The sequence below is a fragment of the Raphanus sativus genome, chromosome 5 (assembly GCF_000801105.2).
Source record: "Raphanus sativus cultivar WK10039 chromosome 5, ASM80110v3, whole genome shotgun sequence".
NCBI lineage: Eukaryota > Viridiplantae > Streptophyta > Magnoliopsida > Brassicales > Brassicaceae > Raphanus > Raphanus sativus.
In genome coordinates, this window is record NC_079515.1 from 11,567,403 (window position 1) to 11,587,045 (window position 19,643).

General features: G+C 32.0%; 1 protein-coding gene and 3 long non-coding RNA genes across 4 annotated transcripts; 3 read left to right on the top strand and 1 right to left on the bottom strand.

The window, feature by feature from the left end:
* Nucleotides 1–2,179: 2,179 nt before the first annotated feature.
* LOC108860707 (uncharacterized) lies at nt 2,180–2,677 on the top strand. Its single transcript, XR_001950737.2, has 2 exons — nt 2,180–2,374; nt 2,472–2,677. It is a non-coding gene; the product is annotated as an uncharacterized LOC108860707 (long non-coding RNA).
* Nucleotides 2,678–4,291: 1,614 nt separating this feature from the next.
* Nucleotides 4,292–5,816, top strand: LOC130512628 (uncharacterized). Its single transcript, XR_008946200.1, has 2 exons — nt 4,292–5,168; nt 5,356–5,816. It is a non-coding gene; the product is annotated as an uncharacterized LOC130512628 (long non-coding RNA).
* A 209-nt stretch (nt 5,817–6,025) lies between these two features.
* LOC130512627 (uncharacterized) lies at nt 6,026–7,258 on the bottom strand. Its single transcript, XR_008946199.1, has 2 exons — nt 6,585–7,258; nt 6,026–6,499 (listed from the first exon to the last, which is right to left on the bottom strand). It is a non-coding gene; the product is annotated as an uncharacterized LOC130512627 (long non-coding RNA).
* Nucleotides 7,259–16,222: 8,964 nt separating this feature from the next.
* LOC108858204 (uncharacterized) lies at nt 16,223–17,708 on the top strand. Its single transcript, XM_018632164.1, has 2 exons — nt 16,223–17,288; nt 17,377–17,708. The coding sequence occupies exons 1-2, from the start codon at nt 16,223–16,225 to the stop codon at nt 17,706–17,708; spliced, it is 1,398 nt and encodes a 465-aa protein (XP_018487666.1).
* Nucleotides 17,709–19,643: the final 1,935 nt, after the last annotated feature.

Below are 19,643 nucleotides of genomic sequence, written 5' to 3' on the forward strand. Positions count from 1 at the left end.
CTATCACTTTAGTAAATTATATACTTTTTGGGCATCTTTAGAAAATTATATACATAATAGCATCTATCAAATTATTTTAGCAAATTTTATCAATATAAGATATTTTTGGATGTTCTAGTTTCAATTTTCTGATTTCTTTTTACTAAATTAAGATTTCAAAATATAATATTATGTTTAATTTTAAGTATTTAAAATTAGTCGGACAACTGTTTCTATGGCGGATTAAAATTGAAATTAAAACAAATTACTAAATATTTATTTATATTTTTAAAATAGAACAAAATTGTGATATTATTTTATATATTTCAATAGTTAAAATATTGTATATATATAACTATATGATACCATTTATTAAACTATTGATTGCAGTCTAACCACTATCGATCCAGTGACACGATGACCTAGAGAGTAACTTATTCATTGTCGAGTGAGGCTTATATTTTGAATTTTTAAATGAACTTTTAAAATCTCATTTTGAATTATTTTATTAATAGTTTTAAATTTTTGTTGTAAGAATAAAAATGATTGTAAAACTATACACTTAGGAAGCATCATTTAATAGATATTACATATTCATACTAAAAAGGAGAATTGCTTGTATGACGTTCAAACAATTAATAATTAACTGAATAGCCAAAAAGAATTTGACTGTGATATTCAACGTATTTTATATCTTACTAGGTGACTTTTCCGTGCTCATGCACGAGTATAAATATCTTTAAAATAAATAAATACTATAATAATTGACTGCTATTTTAAATTAATTTATAATTTACGCATAATTTGTATTAATAATGTTATATTACTTTAATTAGAAATATGATTTTAAATATGTTACATCTAGTTGGTTTTGTTATTCTTACAGTCGATTTAGTTATCATTTGGATATATTATATTGCATCTATTTCTACGAATTAAAGTATAGTATCTTTTATTCTAAATTTATTAAAAATTTTATTAATTTTCTTATTTGCATTTAGGTTGGCTGTTGTCTTAGATATTTAAATATATTTTAGGAAGGTTATGTATAACTTAAGATATATTATGCTTAGAATGAAATAAAAAAAATAAACTAAAGTGTTTGAATCAAAATTATGTAAATAAATATAAAGATAATATTTTGAAGTCACATGCATATATATAAATTTTACAAAAGACCTAAATTGTTACAGTTAGTTAGTATTTTATTTTCATATGTTAATGTGTTTTGAGTCATCCTATAGTTTATATTTATAAAATAAATTGTTATTATTATAAATTTATATTTTCTTATTATAGTTAAATCTATGATTTTAGATATAAGTTGGATTTGTCGAGTCACTCATGTCGGGAGTATATTAAGTTACATATATTCTTTCAAATTCAAGCTGAAGTATAATTATTTTTATTATAATTAAAACAAGTCAGATTAATTTTATTTATCGTTTTAATGTGCATGTATTTTCATAATATATACCAAATTAAATTTTGTTTTTTTAAATATGTTATAAAAAGATGCTCATGAACACATCAATATATACAATAACTAAAATATTTTTATAACTAATTTTATGCCTTTTGATATGGTTATATTAAGTTGCACAAACATAAAAACATAAAATTTAATATCTCTTAAAAATAAGTAGTAAAATTGTGATTGAATCTGAGAAATCATATTATATAAGTAAAATATAATTTATAGATATTTTTGTTTGTAATTGAAAGATATTATAGTCAACTAAATATAAGAAATACAAATAACATTTCAATAATACTAACTATAAACTATTTTCGACAATTAAACATATATCAGTTTATGTTACTTAATTATTTTATATAATCATCTAAAAATTGATAGATATGTAAAAATATTCTATATTACTTTGAAAAATATAAAGAAAGTATTTTATTAGTATATATAATGTCATTCAAAAAACATTGTTAAATAGAATATTACTATTTGGTGAACTTTCCTTTTTAATGAAATCATATTATTTATACATATGTTTTTGTTTTAAAATTCGCTTTATAACCTTTATAAATATTTTCTTTTTATTATACATGTTATTTGGAAAATCTTACAAAATAAATTTAAATAAAAAATAAATAATAGTATTTGAATATAATATTTTTAAATTTATTAAAGGTATCAATGTAATCAACCACCGTGAGAGTTAACGTGAGCGCGACACATAGAAAACTGACTTCTCAAATAATATTATAGAGATATACCAAAACACCCTTTATATTTACCGGCTAAACCTCTTCAACCTATTTTCTCTGTTTTTATTTTCATCTCAAAATTCTTTTGATCAATGTTGACAGATTTTCCTGCACCTAAAGTTGAATCAATCGGAAAATGAAACGTAACTTTTCTTAATCTCTATCGCCAAAGGTACGTTTTCTTACAGCACCTATGATCTTCTTTGCTAGATTATCACTGTCGTTACTAATAAGATTCTATGGTTGTCTCTATACTCTATTTTTTTTAGAAGAGCGTCGTTATGTCTGGAAGAAGGAGGAAATGATGAAGATGAACTCCCGAACTATACTATTTCCTTAGAATAGAACAATATGTTATACTTTCAGATTTGATACTTCTTTTTATCATTTTCGATTGCTTATTATATAAAATTTATTTCATACGGATGTTGGAAAAATATTACAAAAATCAATATGATTTGTTTATCATACGGTCCATTAATCTTCTTTTTCATCCGATCGTTATATACTATTTATAGAAATCCATACTATTAATTGTACAAAAAACAAAATACTACAATATTGTATATTTTCAGATATTGATTTTGTTTAAAATATTATAGATTATATTTGGATTTAGGGTTAAAGATTAAGATTTAGGGTTTAGTATTTAAAGGTGATGTTGGAATAGGGTTTAGTATTTCAGGTTGCGAGTGTGGTTGGAGTCCTATACTATTCCGACCAAATAGAATAGAACAAAAAACAGAATATTATTTATAGAAACCCATACTATTTCTTGTACAAAAAAACAAAGTACTATAGGATCGTATATTTTCAGATTTTGATTTATTTAAAATATTATAGATTATATTTGAGTTTAGAGTTTAGAAATTAAAGATTAGGGATTAGAGTTGTATTTTAAAGGTGGTGTTGGGGTTGGAGTAAAGTTTAGTATTTAAGGGTTTAGTGATCAGAGTTTAGAGTTTAGTATTAGGAAGATGGGATTAAGGTTGAGGTTATCATTAACTTCTACTCTGCAAGTATGGACAATTATAATTTCACTAATATACTATACTGTTTATTTGGTTCCATTCTATTTAAGTTTAGGATTTATATTTGGGTTTAAGTTTTATATTTAGATTTAGGATTTAATTATTAAAGTTTAGGGTTTAGTATTTAGGGGTTGAGATGGTATTAGAATGGGTTGTGATAGGGTTTATTATTTAGTAGTTGGGATAAGATTAGTGTGCTATACTATTTTGATGATATAAAATAAAACACTTTGATTTACTGTGATAAACAAAACAATAGTTGCAACGACAACGAAACAAATATATTTGTTGTAAATAAATGTGTGACGTGAGTTTCATCACATGATCTAATAGTAAATAGTAGTGAATCATTTACGTGTTTATATAAATAGAAGAAACATTTACATCTCAGGTCATTTTTCATCTTTGTTATATCATAATAGATCACTTATTGCTAGTGAGACATTTTGTCTAACGTTTCCTTTGTTACAAGAAAAAAGAGAAAAACATGAAATGTCAATTATATCCTTCTCTCTAAACAAAAGAAATATTATATCTTTTTCTTCTATCACCACATCTTGTTCCTCTTTTCCTCCGCCGCCAACCTCTTTTCTCACATCTCGTCTTCTGTCTTATGTTCCTCTTACTCCTCAATCATCTTCTACCACACCGATTATTTCTCTTAAATCCCCTACTCGAAACCCTACACTTTCAGTCTCAGGACCACTGTCGAATCCCTTAAGCAGCGGCATCTCCTCGAACTCCATCTTTGCCGTCTTGATCTTCTTCACAGGAGTGGTGGTTGGTAAAGCCATTGGAGGAGTCGCTTACTATGATTCTCCCCCATCTCTCCTTGTTCCCAGAGGTATTAGCATCCAGGGAAGAGAAGAGAATAATAGAGTGTATTGATTTTGTGTTTGCTGATCCAAGAACATAAAGATGCCCCTTAGTAACAATTAAGATTGATAAGATTTGATTTTGCGGAATTTTCTGTTATAAGTTATTGTTGTTTTGGTAGTATGATATTGTTTTCTGAAACAATTACAGTAAGAGTCACTTTTCTACTTTGTTATAACACTATAGGTCACTTATTGCTACAAGAGTACTTTTCTCTAACCAAACCTCATTTCTACCAGTACACCAACTAAATAAGCTAACTAAATACAGTATTGTCTTATCAATCTTTCTTTCTCTATCTTTCTCTATTATTTTTTCTCTTATTTTTTCAAGCTTCGAAAGCTCACCAAAAATTTCATCTTGGCCTTCAATTGATGATGGAATCTCTTCACCCAAACCAAATTCAGATGTTTGTGATTCCAAAACGTGAGATCTAAAAGAGATGCTAGGATCAATTCATATCTTAGGCAAGACCCATTGCCAGCAAACGTTATCGTAGTCTTCTCTCTCACATTAACGGAGCTCTTGATATCGTCCGATGAATCTCATCCGACCGTGGTCTTCTCTCTCACATTAACAGAGCTCTCTGTCACGGCGTCTGTATCTCTCTCGCATAAACGGAGTCACGGCGCATGTATCTCCGATGAAGCTCCTCCGACCATGGACTGTATCTCCGCTGAAGTTTCTCCGATGAAGCTGGTGATGCTTCGACGTCTTAGTCTCTCGATTGAAAAAGCAGTAGCTTTATAAAGATCATTTTTTGTTGCTAAGGTGGAGAGGGAGTTGGAGGTTTGGATACTCTTGGGATTTTTCAAATTGAGTTCAGTCTCTAAAAAATCTGTGTAGTATATATATATATATATATTCTTGTGGCTAATTTCCGTGGATGATATAAATTTATAAGCAGTGAGAATGGGAAGAGAAGTTGTTGAGGTGCATAAGAACACAAAGATGCCCAACGCTAGATTCAATTAGTGTCTGCAATTTTGGTTTCAGATATGGTTACAAGAACATGCTTATGTTAAGATATAGAATCAGACTAACAATATGTTTCTTTTGGTAATTTTATTTTCACCCTGAGCTTGCCACTGTCGCATTTGTTATCTTAGTTAACTCTTCAAGCTTCTAGTGCAAAGCAAGTTTATTTTTTTTCCTCTGTTTTATTGTAGTTAATTTTCACTTTGCATTGAAGATTTGTGAACTCTCTTGTATTTAAAAGTTTCTGTTATGGCTTTACAAATTGCAGGGTTTACCAGCTAATATACTTCAAGCGTTAATGTTGATGGTTAACCAGTACCGAAAGATGACTCTACCTCTCTGCAATGAACAACTACATCAAACTAGCCATACGAAATGGCTGATGCATCACCTGCTTTGAAGAATCATGTGTTCACCAAGGTTGGTTAGCTGAGACCAGGTGGTCTCTTTCTGAGCGTGAAAGTTATAGCTCACGAAGATGGTGATTCAGGTAGTACATGTCTATAAAATTATTTTCTGTAAATGACTCTGTAGATAATGCATAAAGGGAATGTGTACGCGTGAATATTCTAAAAAATGTTGTACATAATTAGGATAGAAACGAGGCTTACTATGTGTATAGGATGGAAACGAGGCTTACTAATTAGGTGTACATGTAATTTTTTGTTAAACGTTGTACATGTGGATACTTATAGAACAGTGTACACATGATTACCTTGTACGTGTGGATAGGCAAAAGTATGTGTACACATAGATACCCAAATTACACACTTGCAAATTTTATGCTCACACATTTTATACACCTTTATACGAAATTGGATACTACCAAAGGAATTTTGGAGCCTATGAATCCAGTAAAGCTTGTACATACTATAGAAAAAAATTATGATTTTGATGGAAGGTAATTTTCTATTTGGGACTGTCTCTTCCACATGTCATACAGTGAAAACATAACCATTTTCATTCACAATACTCCCAAAAGGAACACATTTGGGCATTTCCTTATACTAAGAAAAGAGGAGTGGGAACTTCTAAGTTCAGATCTCTCAGTTTTGGTGAACTCAAGTTGTACATATACTCATTTGTACACATGTACTCATTCCTTGTTGTACACATGTACACACCGCTTTGTGTACACATAACATCCTAGCAAAGTTTTACAAAAGCACCAAAAAGACCTTAAACAAACAATATCAACAACTCGTACACGGTACACCTCCAGTGAGCAGTTTGAATGGCTTCTCAAAACAAGAACTCATAACCTATCCATCTCCGCTGAGCCCTCCAACACATCTGTTACGAACAGTAGGTAATCCACCTTAGAATAGTTATTGAGCCTTCGACTAGGAAAACAACAGTCGAAAAAATCTTCACCGGCAACCGACCGTCAACCTCTTTAACAAGGGCCATATCTACACAAAAACCACAACTTATGATTAGGTTAAGAACAATCCAATTAAATTTTAACAAAAAAAAAAAACTAAAGAATCTACAAACCTTCGGCAATCTATTTTCTGCCGCTTGCGTTTCGCCATCATCGTCGCCGAGAAAACGCAGCCCGTTAAAAACTCGGAATCAGTCACCGCTTTCTCCTTCAATTTCTTTCTCTTTCAACCCTCAATTCTCGTATCATGAAATTAATAATTATTTTCTTTTATTAAATCCAGTTAATTTTGTGTCTCGGGTCCACAACTCTTTATTTCAAAATTGAAAAAAGAAAAAAAACAACAAAAGTTAGCACAAAAACCAAAACGAATGAAAAAAGTTAGAGATGTGGTGTTTAGTTAGAAAATAGTTAGAAAGAAGTACCTCAGTAGCATAAAGTGACTCTTAGTAATATTAGAAACTTAAAAGTGACCCTAAGTGTTAATAACTCTTGTTTTCTTTGTCTTTGCTATATTTGGAAGATTCTTCAGCGCAAAGTCACAAGCTTTTATGTAAAATTCAGTTCTGTTTACATGCTTGAAAGTCTGATGCTTTAACACATAGAACTCCATAATTTCTATGCGTAAATTCTTTGTATCAAGGAAGGAGTTCCTGTTTTACAAAAAACAAAGGAAGAAGTTCATAGTCTTGCTAGGTGCCTAATACACTATACCATATTTTTGTTGTACACATGTACACTAAACTGTGTACACTAGTATACTTGTACATACTGACAAAAATATACACTTGTACATCAACGATTTTGGTTGATATAAGAAAATTTTCATTAGATTGAAATATCATTGATACGAGCACTAGATCATCAACCAATTTTTGAATGTATATTTCCTTTTAAAAGTATATCTTTACTTGTGATAACAGTACCATTCATATGTACATTGCTTTTCTCTCTTCATATCTACAAATATTTGTAATATCCACATGTACACTTACTTGAATCTGTTTTCTTTAAACAAAAGGTGTACATGTAGATTCCTAATGGTATACATGTGGATATACGATCACGACCAAAAATGTACAACTAGATGTACATGTGGATGATGGAAAACTATATCCATCTAAATCAGACACAAGCCTCACAAACATCAAGTCACTTCTTTGTAATCACAGATAAATACTTGGCTACTTAATTTAGTCGCCACTTCAACAACCCAATCACCAATACAATTCATATATTGTACATGTGTACACTTAACCTCAAAACGTTGTACGTCAATACATTGTACATGTGGATAACTATGTACACATTGTACATTGCATATATTTGTTTATATATATGTGTGCATTAGGGTATGGAGTACACAATTGAAAGGTTTGGGGGTCAATTAGAGAGGTTATGGAGTACACAATTGAAAGGTCAGGGATCAATGCTGCAAATCCACAATATTCGCTGGCCTAAATTTCACAATCAAAAATTCTGGTTAAAACGTTGAGTTCATTTCTGCAATTTAGAAAGGTCAGGGGCGTAAGTGAAAGGAATCAAAACTCCAGGGAACTATTCTGAAAATACTATAAAGATCTCCAGAGAAGATCGAGCTTTCTCTTCCGACGCGATCTGGATGACGACGGCGAGCCGACTCCGACAACGAGGAGCTGAGCACGGCGGAGAGCTGAGATATCCTGGACGAGAAATCCTGTGGTGGATGGGTCCGAATCAATCTCGGATTTGAACCACGAAGAAGAGGAGTGCGGTAGTGGTTCTGTCGCGACAGAGGAGCACGAGCTTAACCCAGACATGACGGCGAGGCAGAAGAGCACGAGAGAGAACGCGAGAGAGAGAGAGAGAGAGAGAGAGAGAGAGAGAGAGAGAGAGAGAGAGAGAGAGAGAGAGAGAGAGAGAGAGAGAGAGAGAGAGAGAATATGAAGATCAAACATGAAAGAGAAAGATTAAGGGCAGTGTGGTATTTCACCATTCAAAAAGTGCTTCTGTAGTGGAAAGTGACTCAGAGTGAAACCAAAAGTGAAAAAGTGACCTATGCTGTAAATCTCACTAAATGGAATAACCCATTTATGCTATACTATCTATTAAGAGTCTATGCCATTGTATTGTACATGTAACATAACGTCATCAATGGTGTTTCAATCGTTATTTCTTTCTTCTGTAAACTGTGATTGCATATCAACCTTCTTGTATGCTGTTTTCCACCACAAATACCCCAAAACCATATAACCAGTGATCCAATACACATATTCATCAACAACATAATCTTTTTCTCTCGTCCACATGTCTTTTGCCATCGACGTCATATATTTCTCTCTGTCACCGATTACCTGGAAAGAAGAAGGACATAACCGGCATAATTATACACTAAATGTTATTGAGTTAATAACGTCAAAATCAACGCCATATTCTTCATTTCCTTCTCAAAATTGGCTAGACAGCAAATTAACCCTACTAAAAAATATACTAATATATATTTATTCTAATGTCATTTAAATTTAATTATGTACCATATAAATTTATAAAAAATAATTTAAACATTTTTGAAATATGTATTATACTTGAATTGATTAATATTTAAATACTCTTACAATTTTAACTTGATTAAATCATAAGAGTTTATTTTACATATTTGTCATTATTTAATAAATAATTTATAAAATATATCACGCAGATTATTAGGGGTGGGACGGATCGGGTATTCGAGAAATTTTGAGGTATCCGGATCTGGATCCTTATCCGGCGGATTTGTGCTTTTATTATCTTTATCCGGATCCGGGATTCTCGGATATCCGCGTGTCAGATATCCTTCTAAAAATTATAATATCCGACGAATATGGGGATCCGGATTTGGAACCTTAAAATAAATAAAATAATATAAATATATACAAAAATATTAACAATATTTTTAAAATAAAAAATGTATATAATGTTTATACTAATTATTATAATTCTATTACAAATTTTATATTAAAGTTATATATATTATAAAAATAAATATATAATAAATAAAATTAATTTTATATATAGATTTACTATTTAAAATAATAATTATTAAAAACTACGGATCCGGATATCCGGACTAACAATTAAGATATCCGGATTCAGATTCGGTTTTAACGGATCCAATATTTTACTATCCGGATCTGGATCCAATCCTACCAGATATCCAGATTTTTGAAGTGGATCCGGATAATAATTCTGAGGCTACAGATTATCACCTAATATGTACTCCCTCCGTTTCTTAAGAAAGTCGATTTAGAGAAGTTCATTTGTTCCAAATTATAAGTCGTTTTCGGTTTTCTATGTAAAATTTATTTACATTTAATGCAGTATAACCAATGATAAAATATCTTATATTTTTGTATTGGTTGAATTGTGATTAGATAAACAATTAATGATGTTTTTGTCTAGAAAATCTAAGAAATTAATGATTTTCTTAATCTATGTGAATAGTTCTAAAACGACTTATAATAATAAATGGAGGGAGTATTAGTTTTATTACTACTTTATTCAATTTCAGATCTTAGGATTCTAAAAGCAAGGGAAAAGAAAATACAAGTCACTAGTGAAGAATTTATTGCCACATTTAATGCTCAACGTGTATAGCCTTAACTACAACGTTGTGGAGCTTAGCCGCCACACACCAAAGCTCCACCAAACTAGCCACTGTAAAGTTGTGCCCGCCGCACCGTACTGCGTGATAAAGGGAGACATCAACGCGGCTGCTAGCCAGAACTGCGACCATCAAGTCCTAATATCAACCGAAGAAAACATAACCCGAAGAGTGATGATAACATATCCAGCTTCTATTAACTACTTATTACACTTTGCTTTTTTCTTTCACTCTCTCTCTACTCGTCCAGAATGAATAAATTTGTTTCTCATATCTACGCGCGGCTCATGTGGACCTGGAAGAATCCATCTTTGTTACGATGGTATTACTAAATTTCAAATAATCGATGAGCATAAAGGTCATATGCGCATATTACACACAATTGGATAATTAACTTTTTGGCTACTGGTAAAAAGGAGAATACATTATCTTCTTAGCAGTCGATGTATTGGATACTTTTCACTTTAATAATTCCTATATGAAACTATGATTGGACGCAGAGTTTCCAAAACCTTGCAGCTTTTCTTCCTGACAAAGCATTATCATTTACTGCTATGTCAGCTCTATCGCATATACATAATTACATTTTCAGAATGATATTTTTATGATACATATTTATAATATTATCCTGTAACGCTGAGTAGTTATGCTATTACAACTATAAAACAATATTAGAAACGATTATACAGTCGATAATTTTACCTGCCGTACAAAATTTATGTCTGTAGTACAAAATTTATGTCTGACTACATCACATGAGCCAGTTTTATATGATCCACGTTTGACGATATTTCTTGCGCTATGCTTCAGATTTCTTGTAAATCTTTTCTCTCTTAATTTTCATAATCCCATCTTTTCCGGAAATTGAAAATCAGACATTATGGTGTAAAAGCATTAGTGAACATTGGTCAAACCATTGAACCAAAAAGGCTTCTGAATCCTAAGTTATAATTCACGTCTGACTGTATCACCTGAACCGTTATATAGAATCCATGCTTGACGGTACTCCTTACACTATGTTACAGATCTTTTGTAAGCTTTTTTCTCTTAATTCTCATGATTTTGTCTTCTCCAGAAATTGAAACCCAAATCTTCTCGTATAAAAACATTAACGAATCATTGGTCAAACCACTGAATCAAAAAGACTTCTACATCATAAGTTATAATTATGTTTAGAGCGGATGATGAAAAGAAATTTTAATAATTGGGTTAGATATGTTTGATCAAGTTTTTCAACTATTTGTAATTGATTTTCTAATAATACAACCAATATTTAAATTTTCTAATAATAGCAGTAATGGATTTTACTGTTATTCTAGGCCTTATAATTTATTAGCATCTCATATTTTTAATAGTTAGCATTGTATTTAATTATTTAATAATACAAATCATAATTGTATGCATATCTTGATCAGTGCCATATTTTTGTTCCTCTCCTTTGATCAAAATATATAAATTTTACGTTATGGTGGTCTAGCGGTTTCTACTATACGAAAATCGATCATTTTACACTATTGTGTACGAGATTAACAGTTCTTTTTTTTTTCTTATCATTTTCAGAATTAATTTGCTCTCCCGAAATTCAAACCCAAGAATATTCGTCGACTGAACAATAGGCCACGACATATTAAAGATTTTTACATATTGTGGAAGAAAGTGTCGGTGTACCGACAAAGAGTTCCGTTTTCAAATGAAAAGCCTTCGAATGGACAAAAAGGTAGGGGGACTCTACGGCTTTCTTAAATCGCTTTCAAATTATTGGTAATTAATTTCAATTTTAATTCTTGAAATGTGGCCGAGTCCACCGACACTTTTTTTTAAACCATTTTCGGAAAAAAGTTATCTTCATTTTTATTTTGATATTGCAGTCTAGCATGAAATTAGTAACAAATTTTCAATATAGCTTTTCAAAATTCTAGAAAAATAACCGAAGTATATCTAAAATTTTAATATACTCCCTCCGTTTCATAATAGATGAAGTTTTAGGAAGTTTTGATGTTTCAAAATTGATGATGATTTCATTTTTCAATGTAACTTTTTACTTTATTAAAAACTGTGTAACAAATGATATTCTATAGTGTATTTTGTAATTAGTTAAATAGTTTTAAATTTATATTTTAATCATAGCTTTTAAAATAAAAAAACAAGTTTCTTAATAATTGTGCATAACCTAAAACTTCAAGTATTATGGAACAGAAGGAGTAGTTTTTTTCTGGTCTTTTTCCTCACAATCTATAAAAACTCTAAAAAAATTTATAAAACTCAGATATATTTTTTCCAGTCACGTGGACTTTGGAACTTGGAACCCATTGTTCGTCTATAAATTTGGTTGCTCATGCGTAACAAGTTGTCTAGTCTAGCCTTATACAATCTCCAACAGTTCATCCTATTTTTAACTATAAAATAAAGTAATTATGTAATTGAGATATGATATACTCTAATGGTACTATGTTTTAAACTGAAAAATAAAGTGATAAACAAAAAAGATAACTTATTCTATATATATAGTAAACCTATTTTTTAATCTATTATAGAGTGATAAATAGAATACTATTAAAATATTTTACTCTAAACTCTATTTTATAGTGCAAAATAAAGTGGAGTTAGAAATGACTTTAGTCTGATACTTAGATATTTATCTTTAGATATATATCTTGCACACACTAAACCTATCTCAAGTTAACATACATGCCTATATTGAAGATCGGTGTCCGTTCTAAGTATAGTCTAGTAAGTGGTGTAGTAACTAAGCGAAATTTAAATTTCAATATTTTCTTTTTTGAAATTTAGTTTTCATGTCCTGTGAGACATCAAATAAACAAACTTAGCTTCTATCAACACATATAGCTTAAAAGAAAGCAGGTTTAAACTGATCTCGGAGAATATATAATTCTGGAAGGTTTTGTCGGTGACATGCCCTTACATCCACTGATTGTTAAAGAGTAAAATACATACCGATCTTTAACGTAAACGAAATTGTTAGATAAAAATACTTTATTGTTATGAGTCCAGCCTTGCACGAGATTCAGCCATAAACGAAGAACATGGTGTGAATCTTCTACGAAGGCAACGAACGAGTTTTGGGCTCACTTTTAGAGACCCAACGCAAACCGAAGTCACACTTTAACTTAAAATATACTTTTAATTGTCATTCTATATACTGTAGAATCTTGAGAATAATACTCCATCCAATTTCATTTTAATTGTCATTCATATTAAAAATAATTATTTGTATATTTTTAAATTAAAATATCATAACAATATATTAGACTAAGAATATAAATAGTCATGTAGCATATAAAATTAATAATTTTTGAATTAAGTTTCTAAAACAACACTTATTTTGAAACCAAAATTCTAATTACAAAAATTAAAATTAAACGGAAAATTTAATATTTCAATTGATTTTAAAAATATGACAGCTTACAGTTCTGCCATTCACTTTCTATTTAGTTTATTAGCAATCACATTAAAATCCTATAAATTAATAATATTGAAGTTATGATATTTTATTTATTTATAAAATTATTACATTATACAATTTTATAATATATTTTTAGTAAATAATAGCAATAATTAATTTTATGGTATATAAACTGATTTAATTTTATATATACAAATTTTATGTTTCTTATTCAATTTTTTGGTTTATAGTATAGCCTTATTCAATTATTTGGTGTATAGTATATATATTGATATAGTTGTAGATGTAAAATGAAAAAAAGAAATGACAGCGAAATATTTCGAAATGTAAGAAAAAATAAAGATATACTTCCTAGTACATGCATTCTCGTACTTCAACCTGCAGACTTGGTATGCTATCGACCACAAGGACACATTGAAATGTATTCAATTAAGGAGGGCGTATTCCATTAGGTGTTTTAGGTGATTTCTATTAAAATGATAAATCTATTGTTATTTATACATGAATTTCAAAAATTTATTTAAAGTTTACTGTTATTGAACTTGATATTTTATATATTATTTTGAGATCCATTTTTATTGAAAATATTTTAAATTGTAAAGTCTAAAGTATTTAGGTGATTTTAGAATGTTTGGATGGAATTTCTTAGTTAAAAAAGTTAAAACTAAATCTCAATGTTTTAGGTGATATTCTAGAATGTTTAACAAAAATCACATTAAACCCTCTAATTCATTGAAACCAGGTAAAAACCTAATTAAAAATCAAATCACTACAACCTTTGGATTGAATACACCCTCCTAAAAGTATTTCACACTACTAGATCTTAAACTATCAACAATAGTCTTGTTGAAAAAGTAAAGCACAAAATGGTGATTAGTATTAAATTGGTTGAATTTGTTTCAACGGTTGAATAAATAAAGAAGGAGCTTCAATTTTATGATATGTCTCATTTTATTGGATTATTTAGATTTTGGAATTTTTATTATTTCAATTATTCAAAGATAATTATCTAAAACTAAATCGATTTATTAATTTAATTTTATATTAATATTATAATTCTTTTTACTTTGTGAATATAGACTTTTATAATTCTTTTTTGTTTATTCTATTAAAATTGAAAATTACTTTAAACTAAATAAATAAAATATAAATATTTAAATAGAAGCATTGTATAATTCTCACGATTAGAAAAATGTTTTCTTTAAGCAAGTAATGGGTAGTAGAAAGCCATATAACTAAATTTTCAATATTTGTTACTATTTAATATTGGATTAGTTGGTGATGGATATATAAAAGTCAAACTGGATATGAAACAAGTAGTGGCTATATAAAGAGTAATGGCTATTTCTGTCCAACCCAAAATGCAAGAAAAGAAACTACAAAATACTATTAGTAAGTAAAATATTTAACAAACCATGTAACAAATAACAAGTAAAAGATACATAATGAGCTAAGTATAAAAGAATATAATGATCTTGTAACTTATTAAATCTATTGACTTATTACATATTTTGATAACAACGAGTATTTTAATTTTTAAGACATATTACAAGTTAACTAGCGAGTTTGTAAATTGAGAGTAAGGAATAATGATGTCCGGTTCTAAAAAAAGAAGAAAATATTGAATTGTTAAGTGCAAGAATAAAAATGATGCGAAGTGTAAAAAATATTAAATAGAATGTTGAATTTTCTGATCCAATATACATAGTCTTCTACGTAAATTTTAATTCATTTAACTAACGGCAAGATTTATCATCATTTTCGTGTCTATAAAATTCATATGAACATTAGGCAGTTTATCTATATTGGTAGAAAAAAAAATATTTTTTTAGAACATAATTTTAGCTAAGGGTAATTGCAAAAAGTTGATCGTTTGTAACTCTTTATACTAAAATCGATTTTACAGCTTATAAATCTAAATTACAAGTCAGGAAACAAACTGAAGAAATAATTATGCAAGTCTAGTTTTTTTTTTTGAAAGAATTTTAAATCAATTCATTCGTCTTACTAGGATAAGTCGATAAGTCATGGTAATCTGTTCAGATCTAACATTAATTTTTCAGCTTCTCACGCTGCTATATATTTTTAATTTGTTTCCTTAGAACGTAAGCATCTTTTGAAAACGCGTAGACTATCAACAAATCGACTATTTGACCATTTTCTTGTTTTTCCCTTAAGGTCTTCATTTATTTTCGACATGTACTTTTTTATATCAAGTTGAACCCACCCCGATTTCAGAAATATGATTACAAAACACTTCACAATTTAAAATTATAAAACATAGTGTGGTGACTGGTGAGAAATAAAAAGTCAGCAAATAAATTTGGTCCAAATGTTCACACATAAGACCATGTGGAGTGAAGTCACATGGGGCACTCTCCTTTCACCTCGTCGCACCACAAGACAAACCGAAGTGGGGCTGTCCTCTTGCTGAACCAATGTGCTAAAATTCCTTAGTTATTTGAATCTTTTTGTTATAATACTTTTTGACAAAGACGGTCCAAAATTTACTCATATTATTATTCTTCTTACCCAACTAAAAATCCATATTAAAGTATACACACTTTACTCTTAAGTAATAGGACATGATCACTGCTATTTTATTAAAATCCAGTTAATTACATCATGTTTGATAGTCTACGCGTTTTCAGAAGAAACTTCAGTCAAGTATCTATTTTCAAATCGAATATTATCCAGTTCTTCAAGGCATGTCACTAGAGGATGATAAGTCAATCATTATCCCGGAAGATGACGATTATTGTGCGATCAAACGAGGCTCCCAGAGCATCTTAGGTCGTCTGCTGAACCCGGAGTGCCAGAATATGGGAAGGATGCTTAGGACTATGCCAAAAATTTGGAAAGTCTACAACAGAGCCCGTGGTATGGCTCTCACAAGAGAGCGCTTCCAGTTTGTTTTTGATTTAGAAACAGACTTACAAATGGTTTTGGATCAAGGTTTCTGGACCTTTGATGATTGGGGCCTGGCGATGGAAAGATGGGTAGAGAACCCTCCTCCTAATTATCTTCAGACTGCAGCGATTTGGATACGTCTGCATTATCTTCCGGCAAATTACTTGACACTGAAAACGATTGACACTGTTGCAGATGGAGTTGTACATGTCAAAGTGATTGAATTTGATCCAGATAAGCCTCTTCTGAATGACTACATACGGATGCTAGTGGTTCTAGATCTCAATCAATCCTTACGAGATAAAAAATCATTAACTCTTCCAGGAGGTAGAGTTGAATACGTTGAGGTCAGATATGAAAGAGTCAGGAAGAAGTGTTTTCACTGCATGAGGCTTTCGCATGAGAAACCGAGGTGTCCGGTTCTTCAAGGAGAGAGGAATAAGGGCAAAGGCTTAATGGGTCACAAGAGTCAACTTCCGGCTCAAGTAACCCGTCAACATCACACTGACCTTGCAGAGAAGATCATGCCGCTGCTCGCTCCATCCTTTCCTCCAGGTTTTGAACCACATTCCTCAGTGATAGTTCCTGAGGTCTTTGAGCAAATGCGCCTGTACATGAACTGCTCGGATCCAGATGAGAAAAGCATTAGAGAAGCTAAAATGAAGAAGACCCTCAATGAATTATCTAAAGACCCGATTGCGCAGAGATCTTGTCTACGTCTTGAGGTAGCTCCAAAGATCGTCACTGTTCTATCCCCAATCAAAGGAAGAGTTTTCGACTTTAGTAAAGTGCAAGAAAAGCAATCTACAGACGTAGCAGAGTCTTCCTCCAGGAGCAGTGCTAATCAGTCTTCACGTTCTGAACGTGATCGGGCTATTACTCCATCTCGGAGAATTCTCTTTGGAGAGACCGACATTACGGCAGATAAAGATATGAGGAATGCTTCTGATAGACACCTTCAACAGAACAGTTCCTACAGCTGATAACTTGGTGGGAGCCAGAGAAGGTACACAAGTGGAGGCTGGAGTTTTTGTCATAGGCTCTGTAGATAACATTGGTGACAGAAGTAACAAGAGTCGAAACTCTTTCCGTAGCCGCTCCACTTGGTCAAGGAAGAACCAAAATAACAGAAACAAGTCTGCATCTAGGCAGGAGTCTGATATTCATGAGCGAGAGGATGGTACTGGGAAGCGTAAGGCGGATGAAGACGGTGAGGTCTCATCAAAAATGTCACGAAAACACTCAGGTTTGATGGTTCACCAGAAACCATCCAATCCTCAATGACGACGCTCAGTTGGAACTGTCGGGGTTTGAGAAGCAACCTGACAGTTCGACGCCTAGAGGAGATGTGTCGTGAACATCTTCCGGATTTTCTGTTTCTCCTAGAGACTAAAAACTCTAGTGATCACGTGATAAAGTTCCGGAGTTCGTTGGGTTATGATCATTGTCATATGGTGGATCCAGTGGGACTCAGTGGTGGTTTGGCTTTATTTTGGAGGAGTAAATATGAGGTGATGATACTGTCGGCCTCAGCAAGAATTATAGATACGGAAGTGAAGTTGGGAGAGCTGGTTTTCTTCATGTCTTTCGTCTATGGTGATCCGATCAGACACAGACGAATTACAGTATGGAATGAACTTCAGGATATTGGTTTAACCAGGAATGGAGGTTGGTTTTTGACTGGTGATTTTAATGAAATCATGAATAATTTGGAGAAGATGGGAGGCCCACCAAGACAAGAAAGTCTGTTTTTTGATTTCAGAGCTTTAGCCAGAAACTGCAGGTTGAAGGAAATCCCTAGCTCTGGGAATCGTTTGTCTTGGGGAGGAGTGAGAGAAGTTTTAACCAATGGACTTAAAGAAAAGGTTTGGGTGCAATGCCGTCTAGATCGAGCTTTCGGCAACGCAGAATGGTTCAGTTTATTTCCTCAGGCTCACACATTATACCTCGACAAGACTGGTTCGGATCACAGACCAATATTTACGAGTCTTGCCAACAGTGGTCAGAGGAGAACTGGCAGATTTACTTTCGATAAGAGATGGTGCAAGAAGCCTGAAATCGCAACAGTGATCAAACGTGGTTGGTGTGACAAGTTTGATGCTGCTCAAGGCTCGGTCTCAGAGAGAATAAAAGTGTGTAGGCAGGAGTTGTGCAAGTGGAAGCGACACGCCAATGTCAACTCAAGTGTGAACATCAGAAATTTGAGAAGGAAGCTTGAGGTAGAAGAAAGTAAAAGGTTTCCAAATCTGACAATCTTACCTTCTCTACGTGTAGAGTTGGAAAAAGCTTATGATGAGGAAGAGTCCTACTGGAAGCAAAAGAGTAAGAACACTTGGTTGAAAGTAGGCGATAAGAACACCAAAGTCTTCCATGGTTGGGTGGAATCTAGACGCATGAAGAACAAGGTTCACTCTCTGATTGGTGATGATGGAGTTGAGCACTTCACGGAAGATGAGATGGGAAATATAGCGGTTACCTACTTCAGGAACCTTTTCACAACCTCTGGCTCTGCTGATGCAACTGAACTGCTTGAGGGTATGGAGCCTAGAGTCAATGAACGGATGAATAGAGATCTTATCCGGCCTGTCTCAGATGCTGAAATCAAGAAAGCAGTAAAGGCGATAAAGAGTGAAAGTACCCCTGGTGTTGATGGTATGACATGACAGTTCTTTCAGAATTTTTGGAGTATAGTTGGTCCTCAAGTGACGCAAGAAGTAAGGCGTTTCTTTGAAGACGGTTACCTTCCACCGGATTGGAACTATACTGAGCTATGTCTGATTCCGAAAGTTCCAAATCCTAACATGATGAAGGATCTGAGACCTATCAGTCTCTGCTCGGTAGTATACAAGATTGTTTCTAATATCTTGTGTGATCGCCTTAAGCTGGTACTCCCACATATTATCTCTCCTACACAAGGTGCCTTTGTGGCTGGCAGACTTATCTCCGATAATCTTTTGATTGCTCATGAAATGATACATGGATTGCGGACCAACCCGGTTTGCAAATCTGATTTCATAGCGATTAAAACGGACATGTCAAAAGCATATGATCGTGTTGAGTGGGATTTTCTGGAATCACTCTTCCTGCGATTGGGCTTTCATCAACGATGGGTGTCTTGGATCATGCTTTGCGTCAGATCGGTATCATACTCGGTGCTTCTAAATGGGCAACCGTTTGGTCATTTCACGCCACAACGAGGGATTAGACAAGGTGATCCGC

Bases quoted from the DNA above. Each gene is read 5' to 3' on its own strand.
- LOC108858204 (XM_018632164.1), top strand. From the start codon at position 16,223: ATGTCACTAGAGGATGATAAGTCAATCATTATCCCGGAAGATGACGAT. The intron at 17,289-17,376 runs GTGATCGGGCTA...TGCTTCTGATAG, and splicing joins TCAGTCTTCACGTTCTGAAC to ACACCTTCAACAGAACAGTT.